The sequence below is a fragment of the Rhamphochromis longiceps genome, linkage group LG7, assembly GCF_057381845.1.
Source record: "Rhamphochromis longiceps isolate RC_006_pf linkage group LG7, R_longiceps_female_GT1.1, whole genome shotgun sequence".
Taxonomy (NCBI): domain Eukaryota; kingdom Metazoa; phylum Chordata; class Actinopteri; order Cichliformes; family Cichlidae; genus Rhamphochromis; species Rhamphochromis longiceps.
In genome coordinates this window covers 19,733,316-19,757,951 of record NC_140563.1, presented here as the reverse complement: position 1 = coordinate 19,757,951, position 24,636 = coordinate 19,733,316, and the positions used below count along the sequence as shown (strand labels likewise).

Here is a 24,636-nt window from a genome sequence, read left to right as displayed (position 1 = left end):
ACTGACTGCGTCCACACGGCTTTTTGTTTCCTCAGTGAACTTTTGGGATTGAATATGGATCATGAGCAGATCATTTGAAGTCATTTTGTTGCAACGCCCTCACCTTTCAGCACTGAAGAAACAGCTGAGTACGATTCTGTGGTTTGGTCGCTCTGCAGACTGCGGTTCACTTATGACATATCATTTAGTAGGGTTCACTTCTCCAAAATGGAGCTTTGTTGACAGAGTAAGTCCATAAATTCTAGACAGACATCCTGCTGGGTTGGCTTAATGCCCAGTCAGTAAGATTTGCACTGACTCTTGGAAGAGAAAGAAAAAATGTAATCAGAAGGTGGTAACGCAATATGCCACTAGACACTGAAAGGCTCCCAGTAAGTGCCATATTTAAAACAACAGTTCTGGTTTTTACTGCATATTTGTGTTGACTGGACCCCTTTCTTGTGGACATTAGCTTCAAAGTACAAAACTGCCTTTTTGATAAAAGAATATTACACATGTAGCCTTGATTTGTGTTATAGCCTACAACTTTGATCTGTTGTAAGCTTTGACCTTTGATAACCACACTTTCCCCAATGACTGTATTTCCAATCTTTTGATAAAGAAAATTGTAGAAAGATGGAAACAAAACAGCTGGTTTTAATTTTTTCAACACAGCTGTGGCACCACACCCTGTCAAGAAAAAACAAAGACTAGACGACTGCAGATGTCCATAAAAGAGTCACTGAAACCCTCACGGCTGGTTTATTGTACTGTGTGTTGTTCAGTCAGTGTGGCTCCATTTATATGTATATGTATGTATTTGGGTCACCGCCTTTTTCTCAGGCTACAAAGCCTTGTGTTGCACCTTGTTCGGGAGGTAATCGTCACATCGGGATTATGCACCTTTGACCTCCAGCACTGTCAACAGTAAGCGGCTCACTGAGATAGGCTACCAGCGACCAAATCCACCAGCAGCAACCGGTTTGTCACATGACTGCTGTGCAGCTCAGTCTGGCTCTGTGTGTGTGTGTGAGAGAGAGAGCCTGTCCAGCTTTTATTTCCGTGTTCGCAGAGGGATCGCTGTGCCGAATGACTTTCCGCGGATCCTGAGTGTTTTGCTTTCTTCCACGCCGCGAATCTGCGTCGCCGTGCGGGGATCTGCCAGGGAGACTGGAAGAGGGGGGTGCGTGTGGGGTGGGGTGGCATTCACGCAATCGCATTGCCTGGACCCACGCCGCAGCAGGACCATGCTCACGCGGGTGAAGTCGGCGGTAGCCAATTTCATGGGAGGTATGATGGCCGGTGGCTCCAACGGAGACCATCCCAGCGGCTCGGATCTGCCGCTGAAATTCCCGTACACCCGACCGGACTTCCTGGGACTGTCGCCAGACGAGATCGAGTGTTCGGCGGATCACATCGCAAGACCGATCCTCATCCTGAAGGAGACCAAGCGGCTGCCGTGGTCCACCGGCTACGCAGAGTGAGTATAACCTGTATGCGTCCATCTTTTCTTCCACGCAGCATCCTTTGGAAGTGAGCGCGGTCTTCCTGGACCACTGAGAGCACTCACACAGGCGTAAACAGAAAACACAAGCCCCTCTCTTTATTCTTCTACTTATTATGATCTGCTTCACATATGTTTCAGATGATAAACAGGTTCAAGTACAGCTGATGGCTCTATAATGCACCATGCCAAATATTATTATAAACATCAAGGTTTCCTGTATTTCCAAGACATAAAAATACCTCCACCAAGCTGAAGGTCGTTGTGATCTCTCCCCTGTAACCAGATAAGAATGCTTTATTTTTCAAATGGTGTAGAAAAGGGAAAGATACCATAAAGCAGGTTATAACGAGGCCAGTTAAGCTGGATAACACAAGGTCACAGGCCTTTGATATTGTATGAGATAAGCAGTGCACTCACAGATAGGATCTGAATAACTGTCTCCAGGTTCATCTCTGTACTCCGTTCACTCGTTCCCTGTGTGAAAAATCTCATTTCAATAGTTTTTCTCAGTTAATCTGTTTAAAGCTGGGGAATTACCTCGAATGTAGCTTATGTTACACTCCCGTGATCCTCTTACATGATAACTTGAGACCAAAATTGCAACTGGACCTGAGATCATCTGCTGTATTATTGATATCACATCTTCTGTTTAGGCATACATTTGGCTCTCACGAATCTTCCTTCCAAGGCTGCAGTAAAGTGCAATACAAACTGCAATGTATTCTTAATGGAACGTACTGTGTTATAAACAGCGCTTAGTGCAGCTGCTGGAGTCATAAAAAGCCAATTTCTGGCTTGGCGTTTGGTCAGCAAGGAACACAGCTGAATTAAAATGGCGGAACATGATAAAATACAGGGTGAATTATTCAACCTGTTTCTAAAGCCTACACACTGGAGAGGAAACAAATGAGTCATTGAGATTTACATGCTTAAAAATAATTACTTCATCACTATGTTCCATTTACATTTGATGTACACAGCTCAAGTAATCTGGGGATGTCTCATTATTATCTGCTTCCTGAGAGTGCAGAGTCACAGTCCCTCCTACTCATGCAGTCCCACAAAAAGTCAGTGAGGTTGTGTCCTGTCCTAAAAATCCTAAACCTACACCTACAGTGCGTGACTGCCCCACGCCCCAGTTCAGTCTTATCTTCATGCCGTTTCTCTATAAAGAAGTTTCTCTTTCCTTATTGATCGATTACATTTAGTAAGAGCACCAGGATGGAAATCTAATATTTCCAGTTTAGCAGTCCTGCTAGGAAGCCAGTTTAGTAGTGCAAGCGAATGTCATCTCAAGTCGAGGCTTTCTTGCTGTAGCACTCTTTTCTTAAGACACAGCTGCTTGAGCAGCATAGAGACAAGGACCTGAAAGAGCACTTTGGCTTATCAGTTGACCTGATCTTTTGTTAATGTTTCCTCTTGCTTTATGCAGTAAAAACATTAAACTATAGCAGGAAATGATCCAAATCATTTCCAAGAGCTCAGTGTGATCTGTTAATACTGGTTATTTGTAAAAACATTACTTCCTAAATCCTGAATTTTTAGAAGTTGGAAGAAGAGAATTAAAAAAAAAACATTTCTTGCTGTCTTGCTTAAATACAGCAGATTATTATTATTATTATTACTTTTTGCTGATCAGCTAGTTGATAAATTGACTGTTTCAATACTAGGAGAGCTATCTGCTGTCTCTTCATGTAGATTTAAGAAGTACAGAGAAATTGTGGGAGTCGCCCTTATTTATTTATTTATTTTTACTAATCTACCATAGTGAATTTTTAATCTCAAGACATAAAAGAGCAGATTAGGACTGGCTTGTTTTTAGAAGCCATCGACTATTTTTATGATCAAAGTTTCCATTAAAATGAAAATTCAGATTTTTGTGTAGATACTGTGATCATTGTTATTCATCATCATTGTGTCACAAGGTTTCTGTGGCTATAAAAATCAACATATTCAAATGAGATGCATAATTCTGCAGGATCAGTTCAACAGTTCTGCTTAACACATCCAGCGGATACTCCCGCCAGCAGTGTGTGTGTGTGTGTGTGTGTGTGTGTGTTAGCTTGGCATAGAATCAACCAAAACCGAGACATACGTCATACCAGGGATTTGTCAACAGCTGGCTGACCAGCAGGCTTTGTTGTCATGAAATATCACTGCCAGCTGAGAAAACCTGAGCCCATCTGAGAAGTGGTGATCCGTTGCAGGTCTACTCAGAAGGATTAGTGGAGTCAATGGATCACTTTGATAAACCAAAAAACATGAAGACTTTGAAGGTACTATACCAGCATATAGTACTGACCACATTTATTGCTTTTTTTGTTTTTTTCTTTCTACTCAAATGGCTCATGTTTGTTGCACTTTTTGCTTTTTCAATATTATGAATATTTAATCCCTCTTGTAGGTTTGATTGAAACATTTGACCACTGGCGATGGAAAGTAAAAGTCTGATTGGGCTTAGGCTGGCTCAGCCTCATTTTTCTCCTTCTTGCTCCTGCTCTTCTGAGTAGTCCTTGCTGAGCTTTCCGAGGTTATCCTGGGTTATTTCGTGGCTTCCAGCAGAGAAAGAATGAGCAGTTCGCCTTCACAAGGAGGATTCTGATGCACTGTCTCTGAGTGGGTGCACTGTCTGCTCCAGTGAACGCGAACATTTGAATGGATCACTGAGTATTGCTCACTCCAATTGTGTCACTGTCTCTTTGCAGCACACTCGCATGCCTCACTTTTGCAGAAAGGTAACACTTACAGCAGCTCTTCCCCAGTGTTTTATTTTTTCTTCCCCTAAACACAAAGACCACTAACGTTTCGCTTGTTCATTCTATTGTTTGGGTGTAGCACTGTCATGCTATGTGTTGCTTGACTTTCCCAGACTTGAGAAGCTGAGGGGAGTTTCTCTTGCTCTCACCTTAATCAAGCTTATCTAGCTCTTAAAAGACTCAGTTAGTCTTTTATGTGGTCAAAATATAAAGAACAGTATGGAAGAAAGGAATGAGTCCATGGCTTATTTAACAGAAATGTACTCGCAGAACAACAGGGGAGTTTACTTTTGCAGCTAGTATGCAAGTTAGCAAGCCATACCAGGTTTCTATGTGTGATAGAGAGTGGTCAATCGTGTTAAATTGTAGGGGTGGGGGAAAAAATCAGTATATAGTATCATGATATATTGCATGGCATATGTATTGATCCAGGGACACCAAATATCCATATTTTATTAAATAAGTTAAAATAATCTAGGAAAACTATGGGCACATCTCATGTGCCACTATCCTGAGATAATGTTAGCCAAGCACTTACATTAAATCAAATCAAGTGAAAAACCATCCAACACTGGACACACGACCTCCTAATTCAAAGCAAGCTAATGCTTATTGCAACATTTTGGCAGGTTTTAGTGTCAGTGTTGTTCTGCTTGACAACCTAATTGAGCAGCATAAATAAATAAAGTAAGATAAGGTTATCTTATTGGATAAAAGAGTCAATGAAAAATTGTAACTTCGAGATTTAATTTGCAGCTGGAAAAAAGTGATAAATCACAAGATATGTCATTGCAATCCTCAGCATATCACATAATGTTAAAAATCGCAATAGTTTTGTATGGTAAGTGAAATATTACGATAATATCGTATTATGGGGAATCTGGTGATTCTAACCTTTATTAAACAGATTTCTTACCTACTAATATTTGCTAAAGTATGACTGAAATTTGTTTTTTGGGGAGGCCAAATGCTTGTGTTGACCTCCACCCACTCATTCAATCACTCACTGACCCAGTGGACACTGCAGCCTCAGCAGTACAATCAATTCTCAATCAATATGCGTGTCTGTAAGGTAAAAACTAGTCCCACCACTGCACACTGCATGTTTTATCTGCAGGTCTGCTGGCATTCATATGTGAGGGCATGCCGGTGAGATGATCAAATCTGTTTTAACAGGTGAGAGAGTGGGCGCTCCGAGGTGTTTGACAGCTAGGGTGTGTTCAGCTAACATTTTCAAGGTAACAAAAGATAACATTTTTTCAAGCAGCACAAACATGTGGCATAGTAAATGTGGATAAGCATTATCAGTGCACTGTCTTTCCGGTAGCCTACATAATTTATCATTCCCATGGGAAAGAAGATGCATAAAGTAAATGTCAGTCCCAACTGTGGAGAGGAGGCGCATGAGCAGCACTTCATACATACACACTTCATACATTTCCCAGTGCTTGCTCTGTCACATGGTGCAGCACATGGTTTTTTGCTTATGTTGCTTATACACATCGCTCAGAGGTAGGAATGACATAATCCTGATGAATCTGTATCTTAAGTATGAGTAACTGTTGAACAAAACACGTGTTGCACTTCCTTAATCAAGTTATCATGACTGATATCATGATAATATTATTCTGCAGAAGAAGTGACAGGAAGCTGTAACAGCATATAACCACAAAAGTAGAAAAAATTACCCAAACATGCATAACATAGGAATATTTGTCCTTTAAGTTAGTTTGAATCTAAGTGTGAATATTTATAACAATCAGCAGAAATAATGTGGGAGTTTCAGTAAAGCACAGGAATGTGCAATTCATTTTCCTCAGGATCAACATCGAGCCAAACTGAGGTGTTCTTGTTCTTCTTGTTCTTGTTCTTCTTGTTCTTCTTCTTCTCCTTCTCCTCCTCCTCCTCCTCCCAGCTAACAGTGCCAGTTTCTTATGTTGTCTCTTGGGAGAATTCACTGCCCACCCCCACTGTAGCAAATATACAGACATGTGCCATTGCACTAAACAATGCTAAACTTGCATACAGATAAAAACATACATGTACAAGTAACAGACTTATTAAAGTGTCTAGGAGAAATTAGGGAGCAGACATGGATACCCTACAATCATTATAGTAACATTATAAAACTTTGAAAAACACAAAGAATTGAAATAGGTGGGTTGATGTTCAGCATCTATTAGCTAACATGAAAAGCTATAATTATGTGTTCATTGCCTCAAGGTTAGTTTTGTTTTTTTTCTATAACTTGGCATCACTTCTGTGAGTTTTTGTCTGGACTTGTATTTTTTGAAAGGAGGAGATAGACTGATAATGTCTGGTTCCTGAATATTATTTTTTAGGTTATCATGAGTGTTACAATTGAGCCTCAGACCGTTTATGTTCTTTATACCATTATTTAACCCTAGTTTCTGAGTGTTCTCTCTGTTTCGTTTCTTTGCCTCCCCGGTCCCAGTGTCAAGCCTGTGTGTCTTAGTCTTTGTTTTTGTGCTTATCTTACTTCCGGTGTTACTTTGATAGTCTCCTGCCTTTTGTGTGACATATTCAGTTTTGCTTCCCTTGTCTAATTTTTCTAGATTAGTATCATCTGTTTTCATCTGTGAAAGTTCTTAGTCATCCAGGTCATTGTAGTGTAGGAGCTTGGAAAGAAAAGTCCAGACGCTTGAAGATGTTTGAAGATGAAGATGTTCTTCATCTTGCTTAAAGATGTTTCACCTTTAATCTGATTCTGATTCTGATTCTGACCTCTCATCCGAGAAGCTCCTTAGATCATCTGTGTTCCCACCTGTGGCCTGTTCTCTCGTTACCCCTTGTGTGTATTTATGTCCAAAGTCTCTCTCTGTTTGTTGTCTCGTTATCACCTTTGTTGTTGTTGTTGTTTTAATTTTCAATTTAGAAATGCAACCAAAACCAATTTTTGTTGTTGATAATTCAAAATAAGAATTTCTAAAATTAAAAATGTTTTTTGAACCTAAATGATAAATAGATTTTAGGAAATCCCCAAACTGCAAAAACAAACTCCAAAGAACATTAAGTCCTCTTTAATAAATGGCACTAAATGATAAATCACATATCAAAATTCTGTGTTAGTTTTCTGGCAGTATATATGGTAGATGAGTCTCAGTGCGTTTATCGGGGTGGCTGTAGTTCAGGAAGTAGAGCAGGTCACCTTCTGATCGGAAGGTTGGTGGTTCGATCCTTGGCTCCTCCAGTCTACGTGTCAAGTATCTTTGGGCAAGATTCTAACCCCAAGTTGCTCTCCGATGCATCCGTCGGAGTATAAATGTGTGTGAATGTACTTAGAAAGCACTCAATTCAGAGAAAGTGCTTGTGCGATTGGGTGAATGTGGCATGTTGTATAGAGCACTTTGAGTACTCCGGGGCTATGTAAGAATCGGTCCATTTATCTGAAATTTCAATTTGATAGTGACAACTTAACTGAAACTGACTTACTGCTCATAGCTATTGCTAATTTCCAGTCATTGTCCCTAGTTTGGCTTTTACATCCACAATACACATGTAAAATTTTACAGTATCCAATTATATAGATACAAAACTACAATAAATGTTTGTTAACAAGAAAAAAAAATGACAAAAAAAAAAAGTTCCTCAAACCAAAGAAGGAATATAGTTATGTAGATCACACATCTGACAGGATAATTAAGGCCATGACACTGTCTCTAATATGAAGAGCTGAAATGAAGTAAGTGAATATGACAGCCCTCTTCTCGGACACAGTTCATGCCTCCGGGTGTGGATGGTTTTTCCTGTCATATAAGAGATGAAAGGATTGGAACCTCAACTGTTGTTAATCTTGTGATTATGTGTATTTTACAAGGTCAATTGACCGTCGGGCGTCGCAGTGCTTTGGCCTCAGTCATGCATGATGGTGTATGAAGAGTTGGAGTTAGCGGCCTTCGAGTGGTGTGCTTCTGAAATTGTAGGGCAAGCCGGACTGAAGGGGAATAGAGCTGCTGGAGATAACCAAGATAAGCGAGTGAACGCTGAGTGAATGTGATTTTGATTGTAAGGAAAAATTTGATGGCAACAGCGCATTTCAAAAGTTGGGGCGGGGCCATTTTTACCACTGTTTAGCATCCCCTCCTTTTTCTTCGTGTGATAGCTTCAGCCAGCATTTGTGAATGTCACTGGGAACTATTTTTACAGACAGTGACTTCTTAAAGTGTTGCTCGGCCCATGCAGTGATTTTCATGATAGAATCGATCCCGTTTTAATGGAGTGCCACTTTTTGCCCTTGTCCCTTGTGCACAGAGATTTCTCTAAATCTGAGATGTGAGTATGTACTGTAGATTGTACTGTAGTCTTAATTTTCTGTTTAGGAACATTGTTCTGGAACTATTCCACAATTTGACTGGTGAACCTTTTTGGGTAACTTCTGCTCATCTTCATTTCTGAGTAACTGCCTCTCTAAGATGCTCTTCTTATACACAGCCATGTTACTCACCTGTTGCCATTAAAAACTGATCAATTGCAAAATGCTGCTTCAGCTATTTCTTTTTTAACTACAACTTAATTTACCAACCTTTTGTTATATGCCTTTTAAATTCAAAGTGCAGAGAAAAATGGTGTGTAGTAGCTGGAAAATGTAAATGTAAAAACTAATGGTGAAACTTTTTGAGTCACCTACATTAATAAAAAAATAATAATTCTGTCTCTCTCTCTATCTACACTGTGTGGAAAATAGTTCTGAACCCCCTACGCAATACACCTACAATATACAATACACTTTCTATACAAACTCCTTGGAAATCCATGCCATGAAACTCCTGGCGCACCGTTTGTGTGCTGATGTTAATGCCAGAGGAAGTTTGGAACAGTCCAATCATGGAGTCTTCAGAGCATTGGTGACTTTTACACACCATGTGTCGTGTCCTCTGTAACTTCGTGGCTGATTGCTGTGCTTTCACTTTGTATTAATAACACTTACAGCTCATTGTAGAATATCTTGGAGGGAAGAAATTTAACAGGATGAATTGGAAATTGTAAACGACAAAACGGAAATTGTAGTTTTCACTAGCCATATTCCTAGAACCTAACAGGTTCACTTGGGCTGTTTGCTACCTTTCTTTCTGACTTTCTTACTGTAAGCTACCTGGGCATTCTCTTGGACAGTTCTTTTCAACTTGACAAACAAGTACCACTGTAGTTAAATCTAGCTTTTACCAACTACACCAAATTGCCAAGACCAAGCCTTACATACCCTGTAAGGATCTTGAGAAACGTATCTATGCCTTTATCGTCTCCAGATTAGACTACTGTAACTCTCTCTATATTGGCCTCCAATCTACCCTTCTCTGCAGACTGCAGCTCGTTCAAAATGCGGCAGCACGCCTCTTAACGGGAACTGGCAGGTTTGATCCTATCACCCCCATCCTCGCTGACTTGCATTGGCTTCCCATCAAATACCGCATTGATTTTAAAATTCTGTTGCTTACCTTTAAAATTATAAATAACATGGCTCCTAGCTATCTTACTGAACTTCTCAGCTTGTACACTCCTAGGAGAGCACTGAGGTCAACGGGCCAACTGCTCTTAGTGCAACCTAGGTCACGGCTGAAGACCAGAGGTGATCGTGCTTTTGCTATAGCTGCACCCAACCTCTGGAATAATCTTCCTACTGCTATTCGTCCATCTGAATCGATTCAGTCTTTTAGTGCCTGTTTCCTGCAAATGTTCCCTTATGTACTTTTAATCATTTTACTTTATTGCTGAATAACCTCTTAGTCGAGTTTTTTTGTATTTTCTTTTACTTATTTACACTGTGCTGCAGCTAATTAGTGCTCTCCACCTGCTGGTGTATTTATTGTTATTGTTCCTATCTCTAATTTATTGTATTACTGTGAAGCACTTTGGTGTACCGCTGGTTTTTAAATGTGCTATACAAATAAAGTAGTATTGTATTGTATTGTATTGTATTTTTGCCGTGGTGGCATCCTATTATAGTAGGAACTCTTTACGACCTGCATGGCTAGGTTCTTGATTTTACAGACCTGTGGCAATAGGCTTAAAAAACTTGAATTCAGAGATTAAGAGTTCTGGCCCATGACTATGTCATCTAATGGTTGTTGGTATCCTTGACACACATTGCTCTTATTGTGTTTTTTGGGGTGGGGAAGCAGTGAATAGCTCACTGTGTAGGTCAGCAATAATAATATCCTATAAATATCCTGTCAGTTTTATGGCTCAGTGTTTTCTTAGCTGGAGACAGAGGATCACTGTTTTCATTCTCATGGTTTGTTTACAAAGGATTCTCCTTTGGGAAATAATCGTGACTGCCTCTCATATCAACATGTAGCCATATCGCTTGTCATTTATTTGGTCTAATTTCCCTTTGGACACATAAGATCCAAAATAGCTTAATGCTTTTAAGGATAGTAGGAAATATTAAAGGGTCTTTGTTATGGTTCGGGCTAAAGGGAAAAAAAGTGGCATAATTTTTATAAATTTACATTCCAGTTTCATATGTTGGCTCTTTTTCTCTTGTGGTCTGATCTTAAAAATGATACACGTAGTTTGAAAAGCCCCCTGTAGACAACTTCACTTCACTTGACTAGACTTCACTGTGGCTAAAATGAGAATGTCTGGAGTGGTGTTAAGCAGCGTGTGCTTGTCAATGTCTACACAGCAGCTCGCAGCAGCAGCGCACCATCTGCCAGGTGTTGTATAATGCAGTATTTATGTGTCTTGCTGTCCTTTGGCCTGCTTGTGTAAGGCTTAAATTGAAATATGTATTTAAAGTGAACTCGTTGATGTCATTTCTTAATGTTTCGCTGTCAAAATGGGTGTCACGTAAACTGTTTCACAGAAATCGTGTTTTTGGATGGTTTTACAGTCCAAAAACCATCACTGGGTTGACAGACTACACAGCTTCCATCTCATACATCTGCAGCCATGTGCTGACCAAGAAACTTTAAGACTATTAAACATGTAGAACATTCATGTCTATGTGACTGCGCTAAAGGCACAGTCACAGACCACAGCTGTTATTGAAATTTGTTTTTGTCCTGGTAGAAGGACGTACTTGAAGTGATTTGAGCAAAGATGACAACTGATGTCTTATATATAGTTCCCTCAAAAATGTGTTTACTAATCCTATTTTTAATATTATGCAATTAGTGTATTTATTTCTTGGAAGGATGTTTGTTTTGGAGCTGCTGGATATTTGAATTTAATAAAGTACCTATTCTACATGATACTATACCACATAACCATACTGTAACTACAGTATATCGTGTCTGTTAAACATTTTTGTTCTGTACCAGACTATATTTCTGTATTTCTTTTACACAGACATTTAATTTTTTACATTAATTTAAAGATTCTTATGCCATTGCAATGTGTATAGTGTGTAAATGATAGTTTCATATATGGAATTTCTTAAATATCTCTCTGTCCAGGGTCATCAATGCAGGGAAAAGCACATTAAATGAAGATCAGGCTTGCTGTGAGGTCCTGGTTGTTAAAGGGAGACCTGCAGGAAGCCTCGCGCCTAACCGAACCCCCACAACCCGCAGGAGGTCGTCCCTGCCTAATGGTGAGAGTCTGGGCCTCCGGGAGAACCCGGTAAGTCAAAATGGAGGGTTCATGCCCCAACCCCCCCATCCCCCCATCACATCCACCTTCACGGACATTCTGCAGATGCATTTTCACGACAGGAAAGGACAACAGAGAAGGATAGAGTACAAACTGTGCTGTGATCTATTGCATTTCTTCTCCATTTGTTATCTTTAGAAATAGCACACTGTCTGGATGGATAAACATGTGCGCAGCCAAAATAATTATTTGCACTGAAGTAAAAAGAATGGGGGAAAAAAGGAAAAGTCTTTTGGTGAAATCGGGTGGAAAGTTAAAGGATCACTGAGCAAGTGAAACAGTGTTCTACGAGACAGTCTTATATTTGCAGACCAAACATTTTACAGAATTTAGCAGATTATCATGCATGACTTAAGGGTCATAATGCCTCCTTTCTTTTTAGAAAAATGCCATGGCAGACTGAAGCCTTTACATTTTAGCTTTACTGATGAAGGTAATGCAGGTAGAATGAGTTCATCAGTGAATTCCCCTGGGGCCTGTTGGTGAGACCCAGCAGTTTATTGGAGCGGACAGCTTAGCGTCCTTCACACTCCACAGTAGCCTTCAATGACTCTTAAAGTCACCCTTGTTTGCTTTCACAAGAACATTGTGTCATGGAGTACTAAAGAAAACTGTGTATCATTATACCAAAATGCAGTGTCACTGCTCTACTGTCACGACATATTGACACACTTAATTCAATCACTTGCAATTTATCCCATTCCCTACAAGGCAGAGAAAAGATGAAAAGCGCAAAATGTTTACCAGCTCTTTTAAAGTCCTTTGTGATTACAGTATACTAATACTGCTCATAAAATCTCCTCTCAGCTCACCAGTACTTTACTCAGGCCCAGCCGGAGCCTACAGCAAACTCATGCAAGTATCTCATGACTCACTTTCGCAGTGATGTAGCCTTTTTAGTGCTCTTTGCCTGCCTCGTAGACTCACGCTGTAGAATTTGCCTGTGCCATATATAGACAATCAGAGGCTTACTTTGCGCAGCAAAATGTGATGCATGCAACAGCAACTCTGTGGCTATGTGACTTCATTACTGATAGGGGAGCTGTGCTGATATGTAACAGACTTTAAACAGAAATCAGGCCATTGTTTTTGTTTTTTTTGTTTTTTGTGAAGACCAAAAACTCAAAGGTGAGCAATGAATCAGCCAGATCACAAGACATTTTGAATCTTATGTGGGAGATGAGACTTTGTAGATCAACACAGAGGACGCGGTGTACGTTTCAGAGCACAAACTGCATCATGCCGCACCTACTAATACCTCCAGATTTAAGCGAAAGCAAACATTAACATCAGGTTCATTCACTTATGGGCATCGTGCATATCTGTGGGGAGGTTTGAGCTCAGATCAGATTACGAAGTCTTCACACTGAAGACCGATGGGATGAATTTGAATGCTGTGTAGAAAGGCGCTCTCATCCACCAACTGTGAGCAGCGCAATTTACATAGTACAGCTTCCTGTTTGTGTTTGAGAGCTGTACCTTGAGTTCAACTGGTTCTGATTTGGTATTAAAAAGGTCTCTCTTTTCGCTCTGTGCACCATTACCATGATTGTACATCAGCGGTTCCTAAATGTCACGACTCTTTGCCCATCAGGCTGTACTTCACATACTTCCACCTTTGATATTCAGTGGATTTTCGGCGTGCAGTTCATAGATCAGTATGAATGCAAAGTCAGATGAAGTTCCTCCTCTCGCATTTTGCATAATTAATGTTGACACATTTTTATTTACTTTGATTCTTATCTGTTTCCAGGACAACTCTGAAGACCTAACTTTACACTACTGGGCACTGTTCGATGGCCACGCTGGCTCCGGGGCAGCTGTAATGGCCTCTCGTCTTCTCCACCACCACATTGCCCTGCACCTACAGGAAGTGATGGAGATCCTCTGTACTCCTAACCTTGTGCCGCCCACGTGCCTGGGTGAGGAACCTATCAATCACCACCTCACCCCTTCATCTCAGCGTGTCCTTACAAGGGCTGCATCGCTCCGGGGTGCCGCAGGGGCTCCGGGTTCCCCCAGTACCCCACCGACACGCTTCTTCACAGAGAAGAAGGTGTCGCAGGAGAGCCTGGTGATTGGAGCCATCGAGAACGCCTTCAAAGACATGGTAAGAGGCACGTGCGTGATCTGTAGTTGTCTTTTGACCTGTAAACGTTCCATGTCAAATGCATAGATTGTATATAAAAGATGGATTTAGCCACAGTGGCGTCATAGATTGATTTGCAGGATACCATCTTCAAGGCTCGAGAGGAGCATTTTGATTCTATGGCACTTTTGGGCCTTTCATTAAAGTCAGGTGGTGTATCTCTAAGCAGAGCACTTTACTGCCCACACCCACACCTGTTTTTATCCGCTAGTTAAAAAAAATGCTGTAACAATGAAAAGAATACAAAGAAAAGCTTCTCCTGCTCTTCATAAAATGACGCTTTTCCAGCTGTTTTGCCTGGAAGCAGGGCGTTGCTGGAAATGAAAAGATTAACTGTATTCTGTTAAGCTAAGTTACAAACCCATAACCATATAATACTTTTTGATCACTGCACACACCTTTAGCTGTCATACACATACAGGGAATTTCCAAACTACTGTTCTTTTGCATCCCATGCTCCACTTCATCACTGCCTGCGCACATACTATAAAATTAATAATCTTCACATCTGTTAGCCTCTAGTTGCTATCAGTAAATGCTGATTTGTCATGATTAGACAGTCAAGCCAATTGCACATAAGCCTCCTAACTTCCTGCTGGTGTGTAAAGGTGAGCGCGTACACACATACAGCACACAATATAATCTGTTGTTTACGGTGTAGAAATGACCTGAGCTACCCTTTCTGCTGCTAATTTGCTCAGTATGTTCAGTTATACAGCTGTAAAATAATTATGTGCTACACTATTAAATGACTTTATCCATTAGAGCCTACATTAGTATTTCAAAACTTAAAGGTACAGTAAGTCACTGTTTGAAATTAAACAATAGAAAACAGGCTGCCCCTCTGTTGGTCTTCCTTGGTCTCTTGTGTTCTGGGGGCCTCTGGATGTCTGGAGTTTTGATCTCCTCCATACCTGCTTCATACCCTGGAGGACGGGGCTGTGGCTCCCCACACTCCCTAGCAGATCGTTACATGGAGAAACCTTTGGAATACAAGCATGCTGATCCACACAGGTATGCACACAGGTGTACACACGGGTATTCACAGACGCGGACTACAGCTTTCTTGGCTGCTGCCTCAAAGCACATTGTGCGCTGTCTATCTTGCGTGCTGCACAATATCGTTTATTATTTAGTATCTACTGATATCTACTGCTAGCTAGTTTATTGTGATGGTGCTGTTTTTTTTATTATGTTGCTCTTTGTTGTTTGCTTTCTCTTCTGTTTTTTTTCTCCATACAGGTGACCCAGGTGTTTTGTTTTTTTGTTTGTTTGTTTTTTTTTCTTTCTTCCCCCCCTTCTCACCGTCTCTTCTCCCCTTTGGTTTTCTTTCTCTCCCTCTCTTTCTTTCATTCTTTCTCCCTGTCCTATCCCCCAGTCATGTCTGTCCCGTTTGTAGCAACTGAAAATAAAATAAATTCATAATCATAATAAAGGTCAATCAAATGGACCAATATGGCAAGGCCATGATGATCCACTTGGTAAAATAAATCCGCTTGGCATCTTTCTTGGCCTTAAGACAACAAACAGAAGAAAACAAGAATATTGTACTCATAAATATACATTGATTAGTGCCCAACTATGTCTTCCCACAAATCGATGCATTTTCATAAACTTGAATTAATCCATTAAAAAAAACACAGGAGCAGGTTTGGCTTGTGGAAACTACCATGTTGCTCCACCATCTTAAATACAGTGGCTGAGATGGTTTTGGTACTCCTCTAATTAACAGTTTCTCACATTGTATGAGAGTTTCTTTACTGAGTGTCTGAGTCCAGCGATGTTAGATCAAAGGAAGTTTCACTAACACTGGCTAACAGCAGCTAATTAGTGCAAAAAGAGCCAACTGCTGCCATCCAGTGGTGAGATTTTCCACATTGTACCTTTTAAATTGACTTTTTCTGTATTAACAGTACTGCAGGTTTTAATGGGCTTGTCTTGAGCATCATCCTCCAGCACTTTAGAGAGGAGATTATGTGTCTCTGACAGCTGGTTAAAGGTGATAAGGTACTTATGGCGTGATCACACGCTGTAAATTTTACCAGAGGCCTGATAGCCTGAGTCAGACGGCAAGTAGCACAGCCAGGAGAAGTAATGTACTTTCGCCATAAGCTGCTGCAGGTCACAAGCACTCGGCATCTGGCTGCGCTCTAAGTGGATGCTTGAGATTTAACCCGTGGAGAGGCCATGGGATCAAGAGCAGAGCTAATCAAAACAGTGCTAGCCTGTGTGATTGAGGGGTCAAAGTTCACTTTTTCAGTTTCACCTTCAGGCTCTCTGTTCTTGATTATGTTTGTAATTATCCTATGCACGCCTGTATAGGGAGATTAAATTCTTAAGTCAAAGAGGGTTTCATTTGCAGTCATTCACAGTTTCCCATGTAAACAGTATAATGCCTGTCAGCCAGTTTACATAAGCAAAGGTTTTTAGGTATGTTCAGAATTCCAGTAAAACAGGTGAGAACTAACTGCTGATGCACCTGTACCTCAAACATGGAATTTACTAATGATTAAAGCCGGAATCTTTTTGTCCCTTAGCCCATAATGTGCATTTCCTGGGAACGTTGCTTCCGTCTGCTGTGTTATACACAAGGGATCGCCACATGTTTGATTTGGAAGATTTTTAGGTGATATGTTCTTTATAACACAACACAATTTGTGTCACTACACTTGTGTACACCACACATCCCCATGTTTAGACTAATATCTGTGTGGTGGAGGTAAACCCCCTCCTGTAATAGGCTAGGCCTGACACTGAATTATCCTTTTGATTGCAAAATCATAAATTCTAACTGTAAAATGTAACACGGGTCAGATATTGGTGAATGGCAGTGTGGACCAGTCTCCTCGGAGAAATCAGTGCTTAATGCCGTCTAGTGCTTCCATTTGTTGACCACTAGGTGGTAGTGTGTGGTTAGTAATGTTTAAGAAGCCGCACTGCCAACCAAAGAGAAATTGTGGACTGGTGCTCGTCTGTCTTTGTAGGTACAGCAATGCTTTTTGCAGGATTAGTTAACTAAAAGTTCAACTGTGAATTGTTGATTATTGAACTGCTGATTCGAAGTTGTGAGGGATGTTTTTAGAAACAGTCAGGGTGATTACTGAAACAATGTCAGGCTAACATTTGTTGAACATTGTGGCATTAATTAGTAGAAATCAGGTTTCGGGTTCAATTCAGTGTTTCACCGAAAAGGCAGCACATTCTCTGTGGTGGAGTCCTCCTTACTCTTTTATTTTTCTACTTGCAACCAACATTGGCTTCTTTTCCTCCCGAACTTGCCCCTGAAAGAGCTATTTTTAAATCATATATTTTAAAGCACATACAGTGTATTTTAGGTTCATTGTTCAGTGCTACACTAATTTGTTTCTTCAGGTGGTCACAGTGTGTTTTTTCTTACAACACAATGGGTTCTAATTACAGTACTTACTCTCCTCCCGAGCTGTCACTTATTTTAATTTCAGTAATCATTTTTCCGTAAAATTAGATGCAGTTTGGTTCAAATGGCACACATTTCCTCTTGGAACAAAACACTGTCAGCTCTGCTCCTGCTGAGAAACTACCCAAAAGCTGATTTTGGCAGAGTCTCACCCCTCAAAGGATCTACAGTGGGGCAAAAAAGTATTTAGTCAGCCACCGATTGTGCAAGTTCCCCCACTTAAAATGATGACAGAGGTCAGTAATTTGCACCAGAGGTACACTTCAACTGTGAGAGACAGAATGTGAAAAAAAAATCCATGAATCCACATGGTAGGATTTGTAAAGAATTTATTCGTAAATTAGGGTGGAAAATAAGTATTTGGTCACCTCAAACAAGGAAAATCTCTGGCTCTCACAGACCTGTAACGTCTTCTGTAAGAAGCTTTTCTGTCCCCCACTCGTTACCTGTATGGATGGCACCTGTTTGAACTCATCATCTGTATAAAAGACACCTGTCCACAGCCTCAAACAGTCAGACTCCAAACTCCGCCATGGCCAAGACCAAAGAGCTTTCGAAGGACACCAGGAAAAGTATTGTAGACCTGCACCAGACTGGGAAGAGTGAATCTACAATAGGCAAGCAGCTTGGTGTGAAAAAATCAACTGTGGGAGCAATCATCAGAAAATGGAAGACATACAAGACCACTGATAATCTCCCACGATCTGGGGCTCCACGCAAGATCTCATCCCGTGGGGTCAAAATGATCATGAGAACGGTGAGCAAAGATCCCAGAACCACACGGGGGGACCTGGTGAATGACCTGCAGAGAGCTGGGACCAAAGTAACAAAGGTCACCATCAGTAACACACTACAACGGCAGGGAATCAAATCCCGCAGTGCCAGACGTGTTCCGCTGCTGAAGCCAGTGCATGTCCAGGCCCGTCTGAAGTTTGCCAGAGAGCACATGGATGATACAGCAGAGGATTGGGAGAATGTCATGTGGTCAGATGAAACCAAAGTAGAACTTTTTGGTATAAACTCAACTCGTCGTGTTTGGAGGAAGAAGAATACTGAGTTGCATCCCAAGAACACCATACCTACTGTGAAGCATGGGGGTGGAAACATCATGCTATGGGGCTGTTTTTCTGCCAAGGGGACAGGACGACTGATCCGTGTTAAGGACAGAATGAATGGGGCCATGTATCGTGAGATTTTGAGCCAAAACCTCCTTCCATCAGTGAGAACTTTGAAGATGAAACGAGGCTGGGTCTTCCAACATGACAATGATCCAAAACACACCGCCCGGGCAACAAAGGAGTGGCTCCGTAAGAAGCATTTGAAAGTCCTGGAGTGGCCTAGCCAGTCTCCAGACCTCAACCCCATAGAAATTCTGTGGCGGGAGTTGAAAGTCCGTGTTGCTCGGCGACAGCCCCAAAACATCACTGCTCTCGAGAAGATCTGCATGGAGGAATGGGCCAAAATACCAGCTACTGTGTGTGCAAACCTGGTAAAGACCTATAGTAAACGTTTGACCTCTGTTATTGCCAACAAAGGTTATGTTACAAAGTATTGAGTTGTATTTTTGTTATTGACCAAATACTTATTTTCCACCCTGATTTACGAATAAATTCTTTACAAATCCTACCATGTGGATTCATGGATTTTTTTTTTTTTCACATTCTGTCTCTCACAGTTGAAGTGTACCTCTGGTGCAAATTACTGACCTCTGTCATCATTTTAGGTGGGGGAACTTGCACAATCGGTGGCTGACTAAATACTTTTTTGCCCCACTGTAGACCTGTTTTTCTTCAAGGAAGCTCGTTTTTACCCCCCCCCCCCCATAAAGAAAGCAAGCAAGAAAGAAAGAAAATGGAAAGTGTCAGGGAGTCTTGGAAAGGTTTGGTCTCACAAAAAAGATCTCACTCAATCTCTGTATCTTATCAGCAGGCTCCACCTTCAGTTCTGGCACACATCCCCATTGGAAATAGAGGGGCTGTTGAGGCCTGATAAACCCTGTGTAAATATCAAAACCAGTGTTAGCTGATAGACGGAGGTGTATCACCTGAGCTGTATCTAAAGCCAGGGCAGGAAATATGTCAGTACTCACTCACCTTTTTTTTTTTTTTTTTGTCCAATTTATTTGTAGATCATATCATATATACACTTCTTACTATGTATACATCGTATAATCGAGTTTAGCCATAATAATTGTCTTTGTACATTTTACCACTATTTTTGAACTGTGGGGCTTGGTCTCTGATTTGTAAGCTTACATTAGAACTACATTTTCAAAAGCTACAACATGCTTATTGACTTTTTAAATTAGCCTATTAGCTTTGCAGCTTTAGGAGAGAGACTCAAACCAAGGTTAGCTTAATTAGCTTAATTGGCTGAAATACCAGCTCATCAGTTAAAAATACGTAAGAGCCAGAACGAGAGAAATATGCGTACGAGTTATAATCACAGGTTATTTGAAAGTGTTGTGGCCCGAGCTTTAAAATAGTTTTGCACATAACCTCTCATGTGACAGTGTAACATTTTGATTTAAAGTTATAGCCTGTACTGAGCTAACAAGCTGCTTACTGTAGCAGTATATTTATCATGCAGACACAAAACTAGTATTTATTTGCACAGTAGTCGACTGTGCAAATGTTTTGACTCATCCCTCATATCCTCATATCATTCACTTGAGTCCCACCACCAGGCCTGCATACAGTCATTTGAAAACATTGTTTTTCATATGGCCATAGTATAGCAGTAGTGAATAGTACCTGTCCTGTCAGATAGGCTTGTGGCTGTGTGAGTGTGTGTTTGATGCTAGGATTGTTTTTCTAATTTGCAAAAAGATTTCACCCAAAGGTCTTTTTCTGCATTCAAAATCAACTGATAGTTACTGCTGTCGCTAATTAGTTCAAAATGATTAATTCCGTTAATTACCTGCCACACTGTCGATCATGAGAGCTCTCTTGCCTGAAATTAATCCTCTTTTCCTGTTGTGACTGTCCTGAGTTATTTCTTTTCATTTCCTGCTTTTGGACCTAATATCTTTGGGCTCTCTCACTGATTCAGTAAACTCACTAAATGATAAGGCTGGTCTGAGCAGTACTGTGGCCTTCCTGACTGGAAGAACAACACACAAAAAACTTTTGGTCTTCGAAAATGCAGTCACACAAAATGTGAGTCTACCTCGTGTCTATTTTTGACTTTTAGAGCAACTTAAAGATTTTTTTTAAAACAGCAACATCCAAATTATTTATGGGCGCACTATACATAAATATCAAATTCAATTAAGTTTTATTTATATAGCACCAAATCACAACAACAGTGACCTCAACCTGCTTTATGTAAAGACCCGACAATAATACAGATAAAACCCCAACAGTCAGAGGACCTCCTGTGCAGCCAATTGGTGACACTGGGAAGGAAAAACTTAGGATAGGAAGATATCCTGCAGAACCAGTTAGTCATCTTCCGCAACGAACATGGTTGATGGGCTGATTGGTTGATGGGTTGGTACAGCTAAAAGATTTTTTTTATGAAATGTTTTCCCAGTTGTGTTTCACTGAGTTGAGATTCAGCTGTCTGATGCGATATAGGCGTGAATCGTACGATACCTTTTGTGTATACTTGCTGTACTTTGAAGTGGGAAACAATTGCTTAATTCTGGTTGGACTCTCCTTGTTAGAATGTCCGATTAAATTTGTTTTAATTCACTTAATGTCCCTTTAGTTGTTGGTATGTTGGCTAGTTTGTTGATATGTTGCACGACTGATGTGACACTCAGGGATGTCAGACCTACCAGTATTACTTGATGGTATTTTTCTTCCTTCCAGGAAACAATAAAGATGCAGGGCTGTGCAAAAAGCGCTTCAGCATTTATAGTAGTATGGTATAAAGAGATGAGCATGTATGAGCGTTGAACTGCTCTACGTCTTTCTTTTTTTGGTCTGCCTTCTGGTTTAAAGCTCAGTTGTTTCTTCCTGGCTCAGGCGCACAGGAGAAAGGTGTAGATGTTTATGCAGACATTTTCATTATTGAAGACTTGCCTGCAGCAAGAGGTATTGGATACAGCAAGGATAAATATGCATAGCTCGCTATGGATTCATAATTCATCCAGGGTGAAGGACACATTTGTTCACCCCTCCTATCCTCCAACCCCTTCCTTCAGCCCCCTACCCCCAGGAGTGTCTGCTGGAGTGCAACCCACACACACGCGCACTCAGATTCACACTTAATGCATCTTACATCTGGACACGAACACATAGTTATGCACACAGAGTGCGCACACGCTGCATTCCACTCCTGTCTCCTGTCAGAGAACCACACTGCTCGCACTGCAATGCTCGCACGCTTACAGAGTTGTATTCAGATGGAGGGCGTCGGCGGCAGAGCAGAGGGCGATACGCTTTAGTAAGGGGTGACATCCCTCATGGGAAAAACGTGCTAGGGTGGACTTGCTGCAAATGTGTTTGCCAACATTATCGGCCCCACTCAGTCTGTTGATAGTGACGCCGGGATGGGAATGAGGTGCCTGATGGGGTCACTCGTTTCCCTGAAATATCTTTCCGCTTCTGTAGTGCGATTTAAAAGAAAGGAAAAAAAAAAACAGAGGAGCCGTTACCAGCAGACGGAGAGCACAAAAAAGGGTTAAATGCAGTCTGAGCGGCTTGGTTCAAATTTACGTTAGTGCTTTGATTAATTCAGTGACAGGTTAATTATTCATCTAATGAATGAACTGACGGCATGGTTTTCTTCAAATCATTTTTGGTTTAATTAGCACCAAATTAATCTGGGCTAATTAGCTGGTGTAATAATCAGTGGGCCCCTCCAAACTTTCTCATCTGTCCTTTTTGGTTTCCATTATTTTTTTATTGCTCCTTGACTTGTGGCACTCTTGATAAATGAATTCATTATGGTGCTATAATTAATAACGGCATCATGACAGGATTTGAGTATCAAGGCAATATTTTCTCAGTATCAGTTTTAAGCTGTATGGGGAAAAACAGTTCTTCAAAGCTGTGGTGATTAGAAACATGACGGTGTGCAGAGGATCGGTTGTGGATTATGTGTCCTCGTCATCATAATCTGTCTGTGTCTCTGTGTGTTTTGTCTTTTTTTAGGATTTACAGATAGAAAAGGAGAAGGCGGTCTACAACATCTCAGGTGGCTGCACAGCGCTGGTGGTCGTCTATTTACTCGGCAACCTCTATGTGGGGAATGCCGGGGACAGCAGGTGTGATACACATGCAATGAGTGTATATGTAAGATACAGTGGGGGGGGGATGATTATTTGATCCCCTGCTGAGTTTGTGAGGTTGCTCGCTTGGATGTGAGGAACAGTCTCTGGTGTTTATGCTGGTTTTATTTTAATGGAGAGACAGAATATCAACCAAAAATCCAGAAAAAAACACATTGCATAAAAATACGTATTGATTTGTATGTCACTGACTAAAATAAGTATCCCCTAGCAAAACACGAACAAAGCATAACGCTTCCGCCTCTATGCTTGACTATGGGGATGGTAATCTTTGGGTCATCTTTGGTGACTGCGGTCCAACTCCCTTCAGCTCATTTACAAGCTCCTGCCGTGTAGTTTTGGGCTGTTCCACCACTTTTCTCATGATCATCTTCACCCAATGAGGTGATATCTTACATAAGAGCTCCAGACCGAGAGAGAGAGTTTTTTCTGAATAATCACACCAACAGTGGTCAGCTTCACGTGAAGCTTCTTGTTAATGGTCTAGCAGCTCATTGGTCTTGTCCACAGTGGAGGGGAGGTTTTAATGAATTAAACTGATTCTGTGGACAGGTGTCTGTGGACATAATGAGCTATAATCAGGAGTATCTCTAATTGCTTGGTTGATTGTAATCTGTGTGGCACACAAGCGCACAACCAATCTGTAGCAGCAGATCGTAGTGGATCAAACACTTACTTCCCTTAATAACATTTTAAATTAATTTAGAACTTTTATGTGAAGTGTTTATTTGTTCTGGATTTTTGGTTAATATTCCGTCCCTCTTCATTAAAATGTTGTTTATTTGTATGTGAGAAAACTAACAAATTCGAAAGAGGTTCAAAAATAGTGATTTCCCCTGCTGTAGCAGACTGTAGAATCTTCTTTGTTTTCGTCTCTGTGTTTCTCGCTCACCTTCTCGTGCCCTTTAGCCTACAGGAACAACTGTGTCCCTTCCTGGATGAATAGAGTTTTGCTTTGTCTGCTCCTCTCCCTCAGAGCTATCATTATCCGGTCTGGGGAAGTCATTCCCATGTCAGCAGAGTTCACACCAGAGTCAGAGAGGCAGCGACTGCAGTTCTTGGTAAGAAAGAAACTTTCTCAGCTCCTTTCTAGCAAGCACAGCTGTCAGATATTAGCAGAGCTGGCCTCCCCTCCTGTTGAGACACCAGCTATGCTTAGCTCTGTCTCTCTTACACGGCCTGCTCTCTGTGCCAGCTTAATAGACTATGGAATTGTTTTTCCTATCCCTAGGGCGCGTCAATCTTCTTCTCTTTCTGTTTTTTTTTTCTCTTTTCATATCACAGGCCTACATGCAGCCCCACTTATTAGGGAATGAGTTTACACATCTGGAATTCCCAAGGAGAGTCCAGAGGAAGGAGGTGGGGAAGAGGATGCTGTATCGTGACTTCACCATGTCAGGATGGTGGGTTAACTAATACTTTTTTTTTTTCTTTTTTTTTTCTTGACTAAATTACTGCTGATTGAATGTATGTCAGTGTCCAGTATCCACCTGGGAGGATAACATTTTGGTTTCTGCACTCAAGTCCTTCACATTTGTTAGAAATACTGTCGATGTTATTTAGCCACATATCTCGTTGAATGCATTTATGTACCCTATAAAGAAATTCATCTGTGTCCCATTCACCGAGTAATTCAGTTCATTAGCACTCAGTACTTAACTATTAACACAATGGCCACAATGGGGAGAAGAAACTTTACTTTTAAAAAGTCATTCAAGTCATCAGTTGTCATAAAGAGGTCAGGAACTGTCCTTCGTATTTCTTCTTTTGTGTGTTAGTGGGCAAAGCAAAGACCTTGCCCTGTGTCCTAAAGTAAAGAGAAAAATAAAAAGTGTACAGATGGAGAGAAAAGGAGGGAAATAGAAAAAAATGTATAAAAACTAAGAAGTGACTAACAGAAAAAGCTGAGACCAGGGCACCAGAGAAACGGAGGCAGGGAAGGTTATATTATATAAA

At 40.9% G+C, this 24,636-nt stretch overlaps 1 protein-coding gene across 1 annotated transcript in view; it reads left to right on the top strand.

The window, feature by feature from the left end:
- The first annotated feature begins 905 nt into the window (after positions 1-905).
- ppm1h (protein phosphatase, Mg2+/Mn2+ dependent, 1H) overlaps positions 906-24,636 on the top strand; it is a 40,542-nt gene continuing 16,811 nt past the window's right edge. Inside the window, exons 1-6 of the mRNA XM_085412750.1 lie at positions 906-1,459; positions 11,661-11,826; positions 13,610-13,966; positions 22,544-22,656; positions 23,657-23,741; positions 23,965-24,083. Of these exons, the coding sequence (XP_085268876.1) occupies positions 1,227-1,459; positions 11,661-11,826; positions 13,610-13,966; positions 22,544-22,656; positions 23,657-23,741; positions 23,965-24,083 (1,073 nt within the window). The 5' untranslated portion in view covers positions 906-1,226. The remainder of the gene's footprint in view (positions 1,460-11,660; positions 11,827-13,609; positions 13,967-22,543; positions 22,657-23,656; positions 23,742-23,964; positions 24,084-24,636) is intronic.